Here is a 21,707-nt window from a genome sequence, read left to right as displayed (position 1 = left end):
GAGATTCCAAAGAGATGTGTTGCTCTCTCACCAGGCCCATGACTCTCAAGCTGCTCAGGTAAATATCCGGGTTTAATGACGAACAGGAAGATTAGCCAGTTACTCTCGCTCGCAATTTCCATGAGCACCAGGAAATTAGCCGGTCTCTTTTGGGGTTTTCTGAATGGTTTATTATATGATCTAATGCAGACGCACTTTATGAGCATGGAGCAGAGTATGGAAAGGGCAGTATTGATTGCGCTCATTGTGAATTATGTGAATAGATAAAAGTGTGAGTGTGCATATATATTAGGCAATTATGCGCTCAGGTGCTAATGTAAAAATTCTGCTGAATAAATATGAAATATGCCTCTGTCAGCATCCAACTTGTGTCCCCTCGACACTAGTCATTTGAGATGATAATTAGGATAGCATGTTTGCCTTTTTCTGACTAGACGAGATATTATGATAGCTCTCCTCAGTCTGGATTTAAATGTGTATTGATCAGTGTGAGGCTCAAGAGCTCAAATCAAAACGGCAGTACAACCCCCCACACTATTTCTGTCTTTGTTTTTCACATTATATTTTGAAGAAATCTTGCAATCCTCAGACATTAAACATCAGTTACTATGTAACTTAACATAAGAAGCTCATTTGTATTTGTTCTCCCACTTTTTTTCCAGTAGTAGTGTGCTAATGTCATGATTTAAATGAAGTATTGATCAGTTTAGCAGGGGAGAATAGAGAGAGAGGGAGCGATTGTGAGGGAAAGAAAGCAAGACCAGGGTTATCGGTGTGGATCGCACACAGAAAGAGAGTGCTAACGGATGAGACACGTTTTAAGCGATTCCGTGAAATGGATTTCTACATAATCTGTATTTTTAATTCAGGAATAACCGCCAAGCTCTTTTGTTTGACTCATTCTGAGAAGAAAAAACTGACATGGAGAAGACACAGTGCTTTGAACAGGGCAGGAATGGAAATAAATGTCTTTTTTATTCTAGTTTTTTGTTTTTTGATTTCATGGAGTATTTGCCAGCCCATATGCAGATGTTTAAATAATGGTTTGTCCTGGTTCCTATCTGGGTGTCCATCTTGTCTGGTTATGATTCCTTCTGCAACGACGACACTACAGCAGCATCAGGCATACTGGATTAAAGTCTCTGTCCAAGTGAACCAGGAGCTAGGTCTGTTTGTCTTCCTCTTACTGTCCTCCCTTCCTTTCTGCCAAGCTCCCTCCTCTTCCTCTCTCTCTCTCTCACTGTCTTTGGCTCTCTCTCTCTCTCTCTCTCTCTCTCTCTCTCTCCCCTCCATCCCTTCCCCTCTCGTGATTTAGCACAGCAAGGTAGTATTAATTAGTGGCCTGTTTATTATTGTTGGCACACTACTGGGCAGGCAACTGTTTGTTGCCAGTTTTACAAGAACGGTTTATCTCACCGTTTGCTAGATATCATAGTTACATAGTTGTGTATTCTATAGCTGCACTACTTCAGTATTTCCTGTATTTTATTATTATTTATTTGTAATTGTTTTTATTAACATGAACTATGAAATACTTCTCGAACCTGAAAGTCTTGCTGATTTTTAAAAAATATACATTTTCATTTGTTCCTTGTTGAATATTCTACTCTACAAAGAGTTACTGATCAACCGGTATTTTTTTAGAATAAAGACTGCATCCTAGCCATCAATAAGTGTATTGTTGAATTTGGTTTCAAGAAAATTCAGCTTTATCTTCTTCAATCCTCCTGACAAAGAATTAGTAGATAAGGCAGATATTAGGCCTGCCCTTGATGGGACAGTACTCTGGCTGGCTTTATTTCTGAGTATCTGCTCAGGAGGATTGGGAACCATGGTGTATCTTAGCCTCAGCTACAGTGTGAGCAGGTTGGCTGCGCAGAGAGGATGGGCTCTGTGTACTGGATTGATTTTTCTCCTCCTCTCGCTGCCCTGCCTCCTTTTGTGGTTCAATAGCTGGACATCCAGGAGCAAGGATCTCTGTCGCTGCCTGAATTGCAGGAAAGCCGCCTGGATCTCTGGAGGAACAGTTACATGCAGCAATACCAAAAGCAGCTTCAGAGCAAGACTCAGCAGGCCCAGGAGCTCCAGAGTCAGGTATAGTGTTCACTGCTGGCCCAGGGTTTTCTTGCAGGCCTCAGACTCATCATGCTTCATTTGCCCATCCCTTTTGAGCAGAGCAGCATTTTGAGGAGCACATTTGAAATATTTCCATCCCAGCATTGCTTCATATTGATTGAAAGTGGTTTTACTGGTGCTATCTGACCTGGACTAATGCAGCTTGTGGAGTCACAGTAGAAATGTATATATGGAGCCAACAGACAAACATGTTTTGTATGACAAACAGGCACTTCGTCACATTGACAGGCAAAACAACCCAGGATTCTTATGATTGATGACTGGGAGTTTCGACATGGATTCAAAGTAAAAACGCTGCTTTCCACCTTCCTTTGAAAAAAAAAAACACTGACCAATCTGAATCACTGACTGTTTTGATTGATGGTGTCTGTGTCACCTGTTGCTAAGCCTCTGGGCAGACTCTGTTTGTGGTGTTTAATCAGAATCTTAGGTGTCATCTCAGTTGCACTCTCTCAGTATTGTTGACGGGAACATTCACAGTGCTGCCTTAGCTATTCTGCGAATCTAAACTTATTTGATTATAAGTTTAACTTATTTGATTATAAGATTACTTATTAATGATCCCCCACCATTTTCACTCACTTTTTTATTTACTCTTATGCTCATTCAAACTCTCTAATCCATTTAAAATTAAAGATACCCTGTGGAGTTTTTGGCCACTAGTGGCACTCTGGAACAATGTTCTGATAAGCAGTTCCCCTCATTTTGTAACTTGTGTCTTATAGAGATGCACATGCACCGAATAAGCATGAAAATTATGTTATAAACAATATACAGACTGCAGAGGCCTGTAAGAGTTAGCAGGGGTATTGTGTCAGTGGTAGGAAATGCGTTCAGTATATTTGTTAGGCCTCAAGGATACATATACAATGTATATGTGTTTTGGTGTAAAATGTCTATAAAAGAAGACATGTTTGTTTGTAATGAAAACTCCACAGTGTTACCTTTAACGCAGCGTCTCCATCAACATTTAGTTCATGTGATTTAAAATTCACTGTTATGGTGTTGTCTCGTTTAAATATTTTATACACTGAATTGCAGCAGTGATACCCATAAGATGATCATCTTCGATGACTCTGCAGTGCTATGGCATTAGCAGCACCAAGGAACAAATCATCCATGAAACATTTAAAGAACGTCCCTAGGTCTTGTTGGTTTTGTACAGTGATTATAAAGTTAGATATCATGTTTTCTCCAATGTAGTAATGCTGGAACTTACAGTTATTTTGAATATCAATAATTTGGTCTGTAAAATTCTGCTGTTGTGTTTCAGTTTTTCATCATTTCAGTTGAAAATTGTGGTCACTGTGCTTGTCAAATCGTGTATGTACCATAGATGCAAACTGTTCTGCTCAGTTGCAGCTTGTCTGATATTTCAGTACTGTAAATCTCACAACCACTGATGATGTGCACTTGTTGCCTATGTTCAACCTAATGACATACTGTAGAATGGCTAACGCCAAAACTGTAACTGCATAGGTCACAGTAGAAGTGTGTCATTAGGCTGGACATTTTGTTTTTTTCTATGGGAAAAACTCATTATCAAAATTATAATAGATTTTGAAACTTTCATTTCTGATACATCCAAGAATTAGTCCTCCAAAAGCCTGTTTTGATTTATATAAAAACATTGACCCTTTTAGCTTCATTCGTTTATAACATGCTATTACAGGCCCAAACCATTTCCTAGGCACTTGAAGCCTGAAGATACTGTCTGCCTCCTTACTGCATCTCTGTTGTAAATATGTCATGATTGTTTTTCTGATCATCAACTGTTAAGACCACTCAATAAATTTCAGCCACTTACAATTGGTGTCCAACATCAAAAAAAAAATTCAAATCAGATTGTATTCTATTAATTACTTGAAACACGTAATGCTTTCAGTCACATACAGTGGACAATAAACATGTCAAATGTCAGTGACTTGTACTCAAGTTTTGTGTATATATATATAATTTGGATTGTAATGCGCCATGGTAGAGTGTCATCTCCATCTTTTTCTCTCTGTCATGTCTTCCTCAGCTGCAGTTAAAGGGGCGTCAGATGGAGGCAGAGAATGAAGCACTAATGGAATGTAATCTGGAGTGGAGAGCTCAGGTCAGCCTGGCTTGAACAATTCATTACCATACATTCTGACCAACACACACCCACACACATGCCCAACCTACATTCCCATTTGCAGGGCTTTTCAGACTGTATGTTCATACTTGGGGAAACAAAAAAGCAATCACACCCAAAAGAGTACATGCTATAGCTGTTTTCTAGCTATGTAGTTCTCCCTTACATATCCAGGCTTAATTATCATGGACTGTAGCAGGTCATAATGGAGGTATCTGCCCTATAACAAAAACAAAAGGTGTGTGTGTGTGCTCACTCACTGTCCTCCAGGATATAACAAAGTCATGGTAGCCTCTATAAAATAAAAAAACATACGAGACCTATAGCTGTGCTATTTACATACCCCCAGTAGATTCTCCTTATTTCGAAGAAGACATTTGTGAAACTCTGCATTCAGAAATTGCCTATTTCCTGGGCCCAGGGCCCACGTGCTTCTGACTGGAGATCTGAATGGACCAACATGAATTGAACCTGATGTCATTGACCCACAGGGCAACAACCATGTGTTTGGTCAGTCTCTCCTGTTTACCACACCAACCATCACCCCTCGGAACAACCTTGACTCTGAAATAAACCAAAGTGGCAGGGAGGTAGTGCAACTCTGTCAGGCCTTTACATAGTTAACAAAGAGGATTCTTTAGGGAGATTCACATACTCCTCAGCTCTTGGGTAGTCTAGTGTAGTAGACTATGCAATCACTGACATGGACCCCTCCACTATCAGTGTATTTAATGTCAGACAGCAATCCCCCTTTCAGACCACAACCAAATAAATGTGTTCTTTAAACTCTCAGGTCAAATGAGGGAAAGAAAAGGGAACCCAGTAAGCTGTATAAATTAAACCCTACTTACATATGGGCCCAAAACAGTGGAGACAAATTCATCATGGCCTTGAACTCACCTGATCTGGTGAATGACATATCAGTGTCTAACCAAAATCAATATGTCCCTACCAGAGATGGTGTAAAAAAGGCGGTTGATATAAATGATATTTCATAAGGCAGCTTTGAAGCTAACCTAATAAAATAAAAAACTAAAGCCTATTAAAAAGCAAAATGCCGACAAATGGTTTGATCAAGAATGCAAGACTATCAGAAAAGACTTGAGCAAAATAGCAAATGAAAAACATCGCCAACCAAACAACCCAGCCTCACACATTAGGTACAATGACATTTTAAACAAACTTACAATTAGAAACAAAAAGCAAAATTATACCCAAAAGAAACTTGAAGATATTGAAAACGTCATTAATCAAAATCAGTTCTGGGATATGTGGAACAACTTCAACACTAAGCAACAACAAGCACTACCCATCCAAAATGGTGACATCTGGAGAGCACATTTTGAAAATCTATACAAAGACATACCAATAAATCTAATTAATTCAGATCAATGTATTATAAAAGAAAAACTCAAAACATTAGAAGAAACAAAGACCCCCTTAATTTCCCAATTACTTGGGAAGAATTGACCACACAAACAAAGTCTCTCCAGCCAAGAAAAGTTTGTGGTCCAGACAGCATTAAAAACAAAATGCTCAAATGCAGCACCCTAGAGATGCTGTTGTACAATATTGTTCAATATCGTACTACAGTCAGGATGTTTTCCTGACATCTGGTGCAAAGGGCTCATTTCCCCCGTTCATAAGAGTGGGGACAAATCAGACCCTGGTAACTACCGTGGCATCTGTGTCAGCAGTTGCCTAGGTAAACTATTCTGTAGTATTCTAAATAAAAGAATACTAGATTTCCTTGAGGAATACTTCATCTTCAGTAAAAATCAAATTGGCTTCCTCCCAAAACACCACACCACCAACCATGTATACACCTTCACACTTTAATTAACATGTACACCACACAAAATGGTAAGATATTTGCTTATTTTACTGACTTCAAGAAGGTTTAACTCTATTTGGCAGGAAGGGCTCTGTTACAGACTTTTACATTGTGGTATAGGGGGCAAAATGTATGATCTGGTTAAATCACTGTATTTGGAAAATAGATGTGCTGTAAAAATTGGAGACAAACATACTGAATCCTTCACCCAGAGAAGAGGTGTTTGTCAGGGCTGCAACTTAAGTCTGACTTTAATGTTTATATAATGAACTTTCTGTACAGTTGGATTAGTGTGCTGCTTCTGGCCTCTCCCTCCTAGATATAGAGGGACCTATGACCTTGTTCTACTGTCAGAACTGGGCCGTGGCAGTAAATAAGAAAACTAATGTCATGATTTTTCAAAAATGCCCCAGATACCAGGAGAACAAATACTAGTTTACGAACATAGTATGAGGAGTTATACCTACCTTGGTATAACCATAACAGCATCAGGTAGTTTCAACATGGCAGTGAATGCACTAAAAGAAAAATCTCAAAGAGCTCTAAATGCAATTAAGAGAACATTTTATAATTCAAATTCCAATTAAAATTTGGTTAAAATATTTGATAGTGTTATCCAGCCCATTGTGCTATATGGTAGTGAAGTATGGGGTCCACTCAGTCATCATAGCTATACCTGTTGGTACAAACATCCAACAGAATCTTTACATGCAGAATTCTGCAGATACATTTTACATGTACACAGAAAAACACTAACAAATGTGAAGAGCAGAATTAGACAGATACCCACTGATAACATTCAAAAGAGAGCGCTCAAGTTTTTTTAAATCACCTTAAATCCAACCTGCTAAACCCAAGAGCTGAGCCCAGAAAAGAGTCCCCTATGTCAGTTGGTTCAGAGACTAACTGCCCCCCTCTGACCAGTCTCACAACACTGCTTTCCAAACACCAATCAAAGTAAACCAAATAGTAGTAAACCAAAATGCACTGTAAAGAAACCTATTTGGAACATTGGAAAGAAGAAACTAAAAGCCAAAGTAGATTAGAATGTTATCTGGCCCTAAAAAGAGATTATGATCTTAAGTACAGGCTCAGTGACCACAAACTGGCAATCGAAAAAATGAAGACACCAAAAAATCATGGCAACCAAAAGAAAACAGAATGTGGTCACTGTTCAACAGGTAATGTTAAGACAGAGATGCACTTCCTCCTACAATGTACAACATTCAATGAAATAAGGAACATTTACTTTAACAAGTTCAACTCTGTAATCTGAGATAAATTACCTCTCAAAATTAAAAATACTCCGAGGAGAAGGAGACAGGGCATATCTTGCTGCTCAATATATATCAACATGCCACAACCTGAGGGACAGTGTGTCAGCAGACGAACACAGGACATGGAGGTAAGTGCAGATATGATGTAAGTTTATTGCCACAGTAGTAGTTGTACACAGGAGGAGCAAAATAGTAAACAAGGTCTTTACGTAAGCTGGTCGGGGCGTAAACCTTACCTTCTGGGCCTCCCAGCGGAGCGGGTTCGGCAGCTGTGGCGACCCTTATCTGGTCATCCAGGTTCCATTGGATGGGGCTGACGAGTATGGCTGGAGGGAGAATGGGCTCAGGTGTTGGGGATTCCTCGGGTGCATGGATTCTTGAGAGGGAGTCTGCTTTGACGTTCTTTTCTCCGGGTCTATAGGTGATGGTGAAGTGGAAACGAGGGTAGAAGAGGGCCCAGCGGGCTTGGCGAGGGTTGAGCCTTTTGGCGGTGCGGAGGTATTCCAGGTTTTTATGGTCAGTGATGACGGAGAATGGGTGATTAGCTCCCTCCAGCCAATGCCTCCACTCCCAACTTGATCGCCAGCAGCTCCCAGTTGCCGATGTCGTAATTCCGCTCCGCCAGGGACAGCTTCCTGGAGAAGAAGGCGCAAGGATGGAGTCGAGGAGGCTCTCCATGGCGTTGAGCTAGCACTGCTCCCGCACCGGTGGTGGGAGCGTCCACTTCGACAGTGAAAGGGAGGTCCGGATTGGGATGGGTGAGAATGGGAGCAGTGCCGAAGGCTTTCTTCAGGGCTTGGAACGCGGCTCGAGCTTCGGGGCTCCAGGACAGTGACTTGGGCTTGCCACGAAGCAGGGAGGTGAAAGGTGAAGACAGGAAACTGAAATTCTTGATGAATCAGCGGTAGAAGTTTACAAACCCGAGGAAACGTTGGAGTTCCTTGACTGTCTGAGGAAGAGGCCAGTTTGGAATGGCGTGGATCTTCCCCTGGTCCATTTGGATACCCTCTGCGCTGATGATGTATCTGAGGAACTGGACCGTGGGGCGATGGAACTTACACTTCTCGGGATATACACGTCCTTTGGGTGGTGTGGCCCCAGGCAGCAGGTCTATGGCACAGTCCCATGGCCGATGTGGTGGTAAGAGGGTGGCAGACTCCAGACTCTGCAGCTCCGGAGGCAGAAATACCTGCAGAAAGCGACAGAAGGAGAGAGGGGAGAGACAAGAAAGCACAAAACTACAGGAGAGAGAAAATGTAGAGTTAGTAACATGCATACACAAAGCAAGACATGGGTTCAGTTTCTGGCTGCAATGCCTGTTCAGCCAGGCCTTTCAATGGACACAACAGTTTGTTAACTAGTGAGGAACAGTGTTATTTTGTTAGTGAAAATGAGAAAAGGCAAATGAAAGTTACTGTCTAAAAAGCATTGTAGATAACTGTAAAAAAAAATCAGCAAAAAAAAGAAATGTGGATTAGAATGTGAACTACAAAACTAAAACTGAATTAAATTACAGAGAAAATAGCTTTACTTTTTGTTTTTTAATGCAAGTATACTGCAGGGTTTCACTCTCAATATCGCTAAACCATAAATGGCCAAGTTGTTTCAAAACTTATTTCATCCATGAAGGCCCCTCAACAACAACACTGAAGTTCAGCAAGCAGACCTTTTAATAAACTAATCCTTGGTCAGCCATACAAGTCTGCCTTGGCCAAACCTTTGCATAAGGACCTTGTAGAGTTGCCTGCAATCAAGGTGGCAATGTACTCAAAAGGTATGTGAAAGTCAGATATTCACTTCAAAAGTAAAATTTTCTCTGTAGGTGGAGTCCAAATGAAAACATTTGGACTGACTGTGGGCTCCTTGGTAGGCATCAATTTGACACGTGTGTTTCAGACTTTTCATACTTCTTCTAAATGCTGTCAAGTGACAAAAAGCAATTAGCAATACTTTCTTTTGCTCAATATGTGCAAAATACACCACATGTATTTTGTGGACACCCCACTTCTAATGGGTTCAGATGCCTCAGCTATTGCAAGTACTTCAGGTGCATGCCATGCAATCTCTATTTACAAACAAATTTGTAAAAATGTTCTTTTTTGAACGTTGCATTTTTATAATAAGCCATCTTTACAATAAGTCAGTTTCTCAGGTTTCTGCCCTGCTAGATTTAGCTCAGTTAATTATATATGCTGTCATTATAAAGGAAAGGACCAGGGCAAGTCTGTATTTATGCCCCTGGTTTTGGAAAGAGATGTTTAACAATCCATATGAGTGTAATGTTCGTGCCACATACTTTGGCCATGTAGTGTGTGCTTGTGGCTTCATGTATGCTCCTATATGTGTACTTGTGAGTTTTCACGAGTACACTGTTGCCTTTTGGCAGTTTCTCCCTTAATCTGGATTAAGTGACAGATTGACACGCTTAGGATATGGGTGAGGGCCCTATATATGGGAATTTATAGTGCTAACAAGGAGGATGGATAGTGGGAGGCACACTCAGCTTGTGGTGCTCAAAGCGGCAAAAAATACATTTGAAAAAGCAGCAATGTTTCTTTCCAAAAATCATGACCCTGTTACTCAAAATAATCCACAGACCTTGTTGTGAGCAGTTTCATGTTGAAACTATTGGTAGAAAGAAAATAGTTCCAACATGAAACTGAAGCATTGCTGTTGAGTTTTTCAAATGAATTTTTTTGCCGCTTTGAGCACCACAAGCCGAGTGCCATTTAGTTCCATTATATTTGAGAGAAGGCAGGCATCTCTACAGCCGATATCTTCAAGACTCTGCAACTCACACCAAAACAAACTAGATGGAAAAAATAGCACTACAGGTAAGAGAAAAATATGTATTTTTGATTTTGGGGTGAACTGTCCCTTTAAACAAACAAGATATACAGTGTAAATTAGTGAGCTTTAGAGGTGCTGCTAGGCAGATATTTTAACCTTTGGACAGAGCACAAAATACTTGTTTCCCCTGTTTACAGTCTTTATGTCAGGCTAAGCTAACCATCTCCTGGCTGTAGCTGCATATTTATTGGACAAATATAAGAGTGATTTCAATCTTCTCATGTAACTCTTAGCAAGAAAGCAAATAAGCGTATTTTCCAAAATTTCGGATTAGCACACATGCTTAAAGGAATAGTTTGTGTCCTTGCAGAGTGCAGCACAGGGCAGACTGGCTACAGAAAGCACCCAGGTGGGGCACAGATGTAAAGACCTGGAGGCTCAGCTGGGGCAAAGACCTACCTCGGTTATACAGTACCAGGATATGACACAGGACACCAGGAGCAGGGTGAGACAACCACTGCTTGGCCCAATACCATGTGGGCTCACCTTCATGGAGACACAGTCACAGATAATGATATTCTTCAAAGATAAAAAGTAATATAAGGATTTATTATTCAAGCAAGTCAAAAATCTCAAACTGATATCCAGAATATTGCTGCATATTGTGCTGTATCATAATAAGAAATATAACTGATATTTGTCAGTAAGATTTACTTTAGCTGTCTTGCATATCTGGACATTGTAGGGTGGAGATCGATGTTCTTTTATGTTAGGGTTGAACTAATGAACTTATCCCCAGTCCGGTCATTTACAAGACCTCCCTCTCGGTCATGCAACAGGCCCTGCAAAGACTCCAGATGACATGAATCAGCTACTTAGAATGAAATATTCTATGTTGGTAACTCAATCGAATGCCTGAAATTATTAGCGTATAATAGCTATTTCCCAGCCAATTTGTAGACTTCTTAAGTAATGCTAGAGTTGTTGTGGTTCATAATTCAAAACTACAATGGATTAATTGATAAATTACATAGGGAAAGAAGGGTATATCTGCAGCATTGTAAACAAGCACCAGCACTAACTTTACTTCACAAAGTATTCAAAGTTATTACTAGCGATGTCTGTTGACATAGTGTATATGCATTGTCTTGCATTAATTCCTTAGGTTTAATGCATTACCTCTCTCACAGACGTCCATTACAGCAACACTAATTTATTCTTATTCACTGGAGGTTTAGGAAATTTTATGTGAGAGAAAAGAGGATTTTATGTGTGTGTGTGTGTTGGTGCAGGCAGACGTGTATAGGTTTGCAGGCATACAGTAGAGTGTTTTATTTTTATTTTATTCATGTGTATGTATGCCTGGGCACATGTGGGTTTCTGGTATTTGTCTCCTCTGTCTCCGTGTCACCTTTGTTGACTTTGTCTCTCTCCTTCTGCAACGCTATGCTCTCCGCTTTAATGACGCATATATCCTATCTCCAGTCGCTGCCTAATCCCAGCAGCGCTGGCTCAGGAACAGATTACTGCTTCCAGACACCAGAGGAGAGAAGAGCAGAGCAGGGTGGGGATTGGAGGGTAGAAAGAGATGCCTCAGTGATATAATATACAGAGAGATCGAGGGGGCCAGCACATGCATTATAAAATGCAAACTTATGCATGTACGTCAACACGCATGTACGTTTTCCATAGTAAATACAATCACTATGTCTTTGCCATGTTATATTATACCACTTGCTCATTTTCATTTACCAATTTAAATGAAAATGAGCACTGACTTTTTAAATTCAAAATGTATTTGTTACATAAACAGTCATAAAAGTACAATGCAATGTGCACAGAAAAGCTTAGTCCCCAAATGCCTAGAGTAAGATAAAACATAAAATATAAAGGAACGTTGTAAAAGCAAGACACTAGACATCTTACTCATTGATCTGCTTTCTTCTCTTCACTCCAGTCTGAAGAGAAGATCATGCCGCTACATGCAGAGTTGTCCAACATGGCTGTCTCAATCAGCAGGTACAGTGCTCCCAACTGCTCAGACCTCAGCCAACAGAATCATACAGTGATTTTACAAGGTAAGGCATTCTCCAAAGCGGATCAATAGAGTCTCGTGTTATTATTGCATTTTGTTCACATTATTATTCCCTTTGTAGGATCACAATGTTTTTTTATATTTACTCTTTGCTCAGCGAGTCCAGACACCCTTTGGCCTGCTGGGCTTTTTTACAAACATGTTCTGTATAGTCAGCTGCTACTTAGCACTCAATCATGTGCTTCCTTACACAACCGATTTTGAAGATACAGTTTATATGAAGGCATGATGGAATCATAAGGTATAGGTAAACATGGTTATCTGGTGGTCAATTAGAGTAGGCGTAAATAATTGGGAGTAGTATGTGCTAGAGTGGTGTTGTCTGTCCAGCGGCTGCTGTCATCACACTGGCTGCCTACCAAGAACATGACTTTTAGGACCAAATGATTGCTAATAAAACATTTGATTGAGAGGAGAAGAGAGTGAGGACCATAAACAGGCTGAATTCTGCCCTTTAATTTCACCATCTTCAGAGAATTGGTTTTGCTGTGCTGCAGAGTAGGTCCCACACACAAGCAGTTTACTTGTCTGCCCAAGGACTGAAATTTAATTTAGCCTGTGTTGTGAGTGTGTGAGGTTGTGAGTGTGTGTGTGTGTGTGTGTGTGTGTGTGTGTGTGTGTGTGTGTGTGTGTGCGCGCGCATGCGTCTGACTGTCTTTGTCTGGACCTGTGTGTCTGTCTGCATGAGTCAGGTTGGAGTGCCTCTGTGTGCAAAAACTATCTTTGCATGAACTGCATATGTAAGAGTGTGTGCTGTAGTGATTGTGTGTGCATGCTGTATTTTCTGCTTTCTTATTCTCTAGTGACTTAATGGTTTTCCACTGCCAGGTTGTTCCAGTACCATTTAACAGTGTGGTTGTACTGAGGTGTTTATTTGCTCTGTACACTGCTCTGTTGTTCCTGGATTTGAATGCTTTCTTGTGTAGTTTTGCAACTGATGTGTTATCACTGGGTTAACCTGTAAACCTAAAAAATGCCCCCAGTTAGTGTTGTCATCATCATTTTGTTGTAGAAAACTTTTTGGCAGAAATTTTCTGTTGCGTGTATGCTGATTGCATGTTTAGAAAGAACAGCAGCTGAACTGTTTAGCAGTGGTTTCAGTGTGGCTAGTTTGTAACAGTTCTTTTGTGTGTGTGTGTGTGTTTATGGTGCTGGTTCCTGATGAAAGCCTAGTGCAGACGCATATATCAGAGCTCCAGCACTAATAAAAGGCCAGCAAGCTGTGCTCCTCTCCTTCTGGGAACAGCACCGCTTTTTACTGCTTCTCTGACAGCAAGATAAAGTGTCCTTCCAATTAGAAAAATATTTGGCCACATACCTACCAACAGCAATCCTGGGTTTTTATTTTTCAAGCCATTTGATCAGGAATCCTTGCTATTTTTACAGTGGGCTTTCTTATCATGTCCTGGGTATGCACATGTTAATGTGTACCCCACCATTGCACCATAATGCTGTATAATGAAATAACTGTGGTTTTATTTAGGTGTCTCTCTCCTCATTTTGGCCTATTCTTTCGTAAAGAAAGAATAGGGCTGCTTACAGTTGTGCTTTGGTTTGGGAGTGAGACAGAATGTGTTTTTGCATTTTGCATGAGAGGATTCATGCTGCTGTGTGTGTTTGGGTTGATGTCATTCTTGTTGCCCCTGTCATCTGTCTATGCCTCATACAGAGATGTGTGCATATATACTTAACCGCTGATGCTAGTCCCTGTCTCTGTTTAAGAATACTGTAGATGTTTTTTCCCTTTTTTCCAGAGAGTGCATTAAAATTAAATTCTCTCTTGTTGTTGTGAAAAGAGGCACACGTAAAAAATAATTGGCTGTAGGAGAGAACAAAGGGCTGGCTTCTCTCTCCTCTCTGCACACCCCAGCCAGGCATTAATATCAAGCCTGCTGCATTGTTCTGCTGTCTGCAGCCATCCCCCTAGCCAGACACTCAGCTCTGGAGAAGTCACTTTTAATGTCTGATAATCAAGGTGAATTTTCAAAAAGCTGCCATTTTCAAATGATGGTGTATATATTATGTGTAGATGGGAGTTCAGGAGCAGATGAGCTCTACTTGGTGAGAGAGAGAGCTTCAGCCATGCGAAGTGAAAGAGAGACACCTAACGGCCACAGAGGGAACTGCATGTTGATTTTAGAATTAATCAGAATTTTGTGAAGGATGGAAGCAAGCTGGAATATCAGTGTCATTGCCGAAATTTGCCTGATAATTTGCTTTGTTTTTAATAAACATGTTTTTTTGGTGTTTCATTGTAACTAGCACCTCAGTAGTGCAATATTGCAGCGTCTGTATGTGTCTCCTGTGGCTGTGTAATCTCCTGTATCAGGTGAATGTATTTCTAGAGTACAGACACTGTCTGCTTTTGCCACTTGCTGAAGGGAGCTCTTGTGCAGCGTTATTGGGGAATCAGGCAGCCAGCAACAGAGCAGTGGAGCTCCATTTCCCTGCCTCAGGGCACAGACTCATCTTCCTCTTGCTCCTCCCTTCTCCCCTCATCCCCCACCACTAGGTATGATTATTTCTCCTCCGCTCCACCGCACCATTATATTCCAGGTCCGCAGTTACCCCTCCCTGCTGTCATTTTTCATGGCATGTTTTTGGCCGTGTGCAGCGCTGCACATTTGGACTGTTCCTGTGCAATATGTTAAGGAGGTGAATATATGCAGTGTGCAGAATGTAATAAGTATATATTTATTTTCTTTGCTGGTGATTTACTGGTTTTTCCGGTGCTTGAGAAAAAAGGCCAGCTCTAGACATGTATCTTAAGAAACATGACTGCTGCGTATGCAATCGCCTCCAAGGTGTTTTACTCACCGGGGAAACAAAATTATACATCTGAGGCAGACTGGTTGTTTTACGTGCTATGACTGTTAAAAACCTGCTTGTTATAATGGGGTATAAGCCTTGGTAAGATCAGTTGGGTTAAGTTTTGGTTGTGTACATGGCATTTGCTGCATTACAAGTAAGACAATTTTAAATACAGTTTTTGCCGTGATAGCAGTGTTGACAGCTGATCAGGTGATCGGACACAGTGGCTGTTGGGCTATTGTTTGTACTTAGAATACCCCTGTAATAGCTGACACCAAGCCAGGCAGCCAGCCATCAACAGCACAGGTTGTTCACCACCTTCTGTCTGCATCTCCATACTGCTCCCCCAGTAGTCCTGCAAAAAACACAGGCATGATAGGAGTCTCCAAAATCAAAACGCAAATACATAACACACACATGGCTGAAATTGACATTATACTCAGAGGGGAAGTAGATATAACCCTGTGAAACAGTAGGATTTAAATGGATTCTGTGCTGGGAGCAGCACGGTGCACAGGTCTCCCTCTGTGAGGCTGTCACAGTGGGACACTTGCATAACAGACAATAAAAAAAACTTAATTCTTAAAGATACACTACATGATTTTGTTATTGTGCCCACTACTGCCCATATATCCCAGAATTTCCTTCCAGCTCACTGTTGATGAATTTAAAAACATCAACAGTTAGCAGGAAAAAGGAAACAGGAACAGGAGATTTGGAACTACAACAACTATAACAAAATCAGACAGTCTACTACACAGATTATGTAAAATATGATCCAATGTGTATGAGTGTCATTGATTATTTGAGTTTTAAGCCATCTTGCTATAAAAGACTAACTTAATATGCTAGTTCAGTACTTTGTGAAATGAAAAGACACTTGCTAATTTACACCCCATTTTGTAGATGTGCATTTATTTAGATGGCTGTCTGTGTTATGATTGCCTTTGTGTTATTCTGTAATGTTGAATAGTGTACTATATACTGGATGGCAGTGTACAAATATCTTTTATATAGACTATTAATCATTTTGACATTCTAATTTTAAAATATTTACTGTGGTGGTTTTGTTTGTATTCAGTGGTATAGTGCAGCTATATGTAGAGAATCTGTCCCCTGGCGGTGGGCTGCAATGCAGATCATATCATACCCTATCTTCTATCAAGAACAACTTTAAGTATGCTGGCAGTCCCATATTGTATTGTCATATCTGTCAGTGTAACGACTGCCAATAAGTAGGCTCAAATTCCATCTTTTTGTGTTGATTCATAAAAATGTACAAAATTGAAAACATCTCAGGGCTTACAGTGGTTGTTCATACTCCCGTACTATGCACCTGATACCTGGTACAGTGCCTTGATGTAACATTGTTTATAGACCTTCAGTGTGATTGCATAATAACCAAGCATTCAAATGTGTGAGTGCTTTATTTGTTCCCGGCAGTAGTAGTGGTAGCATTATTTTTCCTTGGCTGGTTGGAGGGCATACTTTCAAAGTGTGGATCTCAGCTGTGGTGCAGAATAAAGCCGGAGAAAGGAGGAGGAGAGGGCCACAGGCATTCTGATGAAAGGATGTGCGGGGGAATCTGGAGTGTGGAGAGAAAGGGAGCTTTTTGCCAGTCCAGTGTGGCAGAGCAGGTCTGGCTCGGTGCCAGTCTGGGCACTGTGCCCACGAGGAGGCAGTGTGTGGCTAGCACTGACTGTAGCACAGAGAGAGATGCACAGACAGCAAGAGACTGAGAGACACAAGTGTGTCTGTGGGGGGTGTCTGAGGCTGACTGGCAGAAGAGGTGTAGTCTGCATTTGCATCTGAAGTGGCCAGGTAGTGATACAGCAGGAAAGCGGCAGGGAGGAATGAGGGGAGATTTCCTGGGCAGTGTTATGTCACCAGCTCTAGCCCTAGTGTATACAAGCAACGCTGGTTAAACTTGCAGTCAAACTTGTATCCTGTTCTTACCGACGAGGAGTCGATGGAACAATTGGCACAGTTCATTTAATCAGGCATTTGTTGTTTCATTTAATCATGCACTTGATTGTTGCTGTTAATTGCTTTGTCTATTGTTTCTTTATGCACTGCCTGAGTAAATACTTTCTCCATGGGACGCAAATGTTATCTTTCTGCTTTGTATACATTTACATAATGTTTGCCTTTCTACATATTATCTCTCTCCCTCCCTCTCTCTCTCTATTCTCCTCTTTGTATCCTTAAAATATTCTGCACACCCCTCAGCAGTTCCGCATGGCAGACAGCCCTAATATAATCTGTGCGTCTGAATTCTAATTTATACCGTCAGGATAAAATAAATAGTCTGCAGTTAATTATGGGGAGCCAGCTCCTGGCTTTACCCCGGTGATTTATGAAGTGCACGTAGGCATTCTTCAGCGCATTTTTCTTAATTTATTTTTAATCTGTCTTTCAATTAATTTTACTGCAAATGTCTTAATGATGGCAGAGGGCTGCGTTAATGAGGCCGGTGAGGTGAAATGAACAGGCACTCACCCCAGTGGGGTGGAAGTAAGAGGCTTTGAGGATAGGGTCATGCAAATGGTCTTATGCAGCCATAGAGGTTCGGTCCCTGTTGTGTGTTTCCCCGCCATATCTTTACAGTACCCCCAGATCTTTTGAGCGTTTCACACCTTTTCTGAGGAAATGGTTCTTCTGAGGAAAATGATAATTTTCCAGTTCTTTTGGAACTGTTTGTTTCATGATGTGCAGCAGCATTTTTTTGTGCCCTAACTTGACTTCCTCCAGTGAAAACAATACAATACAATGTCAGTTGTTCTCAGTGATTGGCATCTTCACACCCACCATCACTTCTATTTAAGCTGGTTCATTCAGCTGATGTATAGGAAGTGTCACTCTATTCTTGAATTCCGCCCATTTTTCCAGTGATTTTGACACTGTGATTGTCCAATTCGCACATCTTGTAGACTACTCACAAATTTAGGCCATGAATAAAAATCATATTCACATTGGAATTGACTGAGCCTGTTTTATATTATTTTTTGTGACTAATGACTTCAGAGTTAAGTAAAAATATAGTGCAGCTTTCATAGTCTGGCTGTTTGTTGACTGACCAACTTGAGTAAGTGGATTTCAGGTGTTGCTGCTTGCTTTTCTTTTTGTCTTCAAGCTTGCATGGATTCACAATCCGCTTGCTCATATAGTCTTTGTCCCTGTGTGTCTTGACTTGTGGCAATCCAGAGGAGGGAGAGAAAGCTGCAGTCTCTGCCTCACAGACAAGAAAATGCCTCATATGATTTGAAGCATTTTATCCATCGTTTCACCCCCTCTCAAATTAGACCAATGTCTCTTCTGTACTTGTTATGCACCATCGTTTCCTGCCAATTAGCATGGAGCGTGGTTGTCTCAGTGCTGGAAGGGCCTGGTGTGGGGTAGGCAGGAAGGCAATGTAACCGTGGTGGTCAGCTACCAGACAGCTCACATCAGCCTACCCCATTAGGGACATCCGCACACAGCTCTCTGCATCAGGATGCTCTCATTTACCGCCTCCACATCCAGCCATTTATCTCTCTTTCCTCCGCTAGCACTCGCTTCTCTCTCTCTTTTTAATTTTCCTCTCAAAAACAGATCCCACATTAAGCAGCCGAGCATGGCTAGCTGCAGTGCCTCTCCTGAAAGAGCAAAGGAATGATTTAATTTCTCCTCCTCTCTGTCTCTGTGGCCTCTTCTCCCTGCTCATACACAGATCATTACACACAGAGGCCTCATTTTCATCTCCCTGTGAGGGCACATGCAGGGCTTTAACAGCCACACCATGGCCATTGCTGACGATCAATACCTGTGGTCAGGATGGAGCACGCAGTGCTTCCTAAATAGGTCCTGCAGGTCCAACCATAAAACACCTTAGAGGCCATACATGCCACCCCATAAATCGCCTTTTTTTTTTTTTGGCTTTCATTCCTATGGAGGAGTGAGGGGAGCCAAGCCTATGTTGGATAGGTTACCCATTGAGCTGGTGTTAGGGTTAATGATGATTAAGGGGTCATGACACTATCCAGAAAATACTGCTAAACTAAAGGTTCAGGGCAAGAGTTCACTGCAAATTAGGATGGCATAAGAATGGATAGGGACACGTTTTTGAGCTATTATTTTGTGTTTCTCTAATATGTGCTATGTGTCCAGTATTTTGTTATAGGATCACATATAAGGCATACCTGTTTTTCTTAACTGGAAACAAGGAAACGTTAAGGTGGGAGTGACACACTTAGTAAAGTGACAAATGTCGTGAGTGTATGCAACACACAGCATTTAAAGTACATGGTATGTAATCTGCTAAAACATCAGGGTCTGTAGAGATGGTTTAATTTAAACAGTAGGCTACTCACAACTGAGAACTGCTAATGAGATTTTACTCAGTTGGAACCTAAATGAAACTGAGATAAGCTCAGAGGAATAGTCAGTTCAAGTTTTTCTATATGGATAGTTCCCTGTTTAGTTTGTGGATTGCAGGACTGGAATAGGTGATATATGGACCAGATGAGAGTTAGCCTGGGGGCTGGTAGAAAGAGACAGAAAAATGGATGTGTTTCTCATCTTGCTTTCGCCCCCAAGGCTCTCAGCTGGCCTGATCCTTACATTAACCAAACAGATAGCCAACAACTTTAATTACCTTTGCATCCAGTCGCTCTCCCCATCCACCACTCCCCACTTTGCTTCTGCAAATGAAAGAAAGAGAGGGATAGAAGGAAGAGAAGCATAATTACTTATTTTACTGGAGTGCAGCAGAATGCCTTTTGCCAAATGACTCTAATTCCAAATGGTTAACAAGATTTTTCTTTTTAATAGAGCCGAATGCATGTGACAGCAAATTGCTTTCCTATTTGGGGCCTTAATGGCTTTTCATACTTTGCACTTCCAATAAGCAGTAAACTCGGAAATTAATATTGCACACTGTGTTATGATGCAAATGGGAGCGAGATAGGAGAGCTGTACCTTCACGCAGAAACCTCTGATTAGATCCATAATTGCTCTGGTGGGATGATTTTTCCCGTTTGTTTGAGCTTATTTATTTATTTGTATAATTTTCATCCATACGCTTCACTCTTGCATCATTATCAGTGGCACATCTGCATTGCTGTATGTTGCATTTCACTTTTGAATGACTTTTAATCTGTTGTAATAGAAGATAAATATATTCACAAGTTCTAAATATGATAATAGAGAGTGATTTTAGTAGCCCTACCATGCTGCCACTGAGCTACACTTTTTTGCTTTGTATTAAGTGATTCACTAAGAAAAAAACAACATTTTTAAGTACATCCTCAAGTAGACTTTGTCTTCTGATTGAGACAAATACAAAGACTGAAAGACCACTTTCTAGTTTTAGAATAGATTTGTATTAGTCTACCGTTGACTGGCTCAGTTAAACCAGTTTGAACCCCTCTTGCTGTCATATGAACAGGCACAATCTAAAAAGATATATTTGTGCAAGTTGTTTCTTAATTAACTTTTGATCCAAGTCATTTCATTTCCAATTCCATTTTACACATTCTCAAATATTAATCCTTGTCTGTGCATAAGGTATTGTATTCTTAATAAGGGGGGTCACAGAGTGGGAGACCGTTCACACAGCACATATAGGTACAGAGGTGCTCTGTTAACAGCAAACAGATCACAGAACATAGGCATCTTTTTAGAGCTCTCACTGACTGATCTCCATCAGATTGAACAGTCCTTCTGCTTTTTTGCAGTTTAGCTTTTACAGACACTTTTTACATATACATCTTGTTTGTGTCATTTACATGAGTGTTTTTGCTGTATCTGCCTCTGTTACACTCCTTCTGGATGTTGTAACATTGTCAGAAGCCTCCTTTTAATGCATATTTTTTAAGTATTCTATGTGGGCCTCCCTTAGCAGTATCTGTGCTCAGTTCTCCAGGGCCTTCATTAGGACAAGAGGGGTTGAGAATGTCCTGGGTTTGGCTGTAGCTGCACCAGACACACAGCCAGCCTGACAGAAATAGCAAATAAATTCAGCTGGACGGACCAGCGATTGCTGCCAGCGATTTAGGTTAAGTGTCCTTTGGTGCACGGGGCCTGAGCGTAGCAGCAGTTTAGCCAGATATTGGTCACATGACCACACACAGTCTGATTCTTTGGCTATATCACCATGGCAACCCTTCATTTCTTCTCTGCATGCTCCCATTTCACCTGTCTTTCTAGTAATTGGCTCTGTATTTTTCTACATATCATCATGATGATCATAATAAGACAATATTTATGAACCGAACAGTGACAGGCAAGTGTAGGGATATGGTAAAAAAATGCTTTCATTAGGCTAGAATATTAATGCCGCAATAGGGCTTTTTAGGGACTAATAAAGCTTGTTCTCCTTGTTTTCACAGGTTCCCGCTCATTGTGAGCATGAGCCACACTGTAGAGTGAGTCTGAGTTTCGATTTGGTTTTAATTGGGTCACCCTCTCCTCTCTCCTCTCATGTAGTCTTTCTGTTGAACTCAGCTTAATTAGACCTACAAGATTGTGACACTACCAGAAACACATTATATCTGCTTTGCCTCTATTTCCATTGATGTTCTGGTTTTAGAAGTATTGATAAGACAAGCTATGTAATGACATTTACTATACTGCTGTAGCCATTAATGGCCCAGCCTTTGTTAGACT

At 40.9% G+C, this 21,707-nt stretch overlaps 1 protein-coding gene across 3 annotated transcripts in view; it reads left to right on the top strand.

The window, feature by feature from the left end:
* LOC122875502 overlaps positions 1-21,707 on the top strand; it is a 149,054-nt gene that overhangs the window by 90,462 nt on the left and 36,885 nt on the right. For all 3 annotated transcript variants that reach the window (XM_044194719.1, XM_044194708.1, XM_044194729.1), the window contains 4 exons: positions 1,954-2,094; positions 4,160-4,234; positions 10,527-10,661; positions 12,114-12,234. In XM_044194719.1, coding sequence (XP_044050654.1) covers positions 1,954-2,094; positions 4,160-4,234; positions 10,527-10,661; positions 12,114-12,234 — 472 coding nt within the window. The remainder of the gene's footprint in view (positions 1-1,953; positions 2,095-4,159; positions 4,235-10,526; positions 10,662-12,113; positions 12,235-21,707) is intronic.

The sequence above is a fragment of the Siniperca chuatsi genome, linkage group LG1 (assembly GCF_020085105.1).
Source record: "Siniperca chuatsi isolate FFG_IHB_CAS linkage group LG1, ASM2008510v1, whole genome shotgun sequence".
Taxonomy (NCBI): Eukaryota; Metazoa; Chordata; class Actinopteri; order Centrarchiformes; family Sinipercidae; genus Siniperca; species Siniperca chuatsi.
This window is presented reverse-complemented; position numbering and strand designations above follow the sequence as displayed.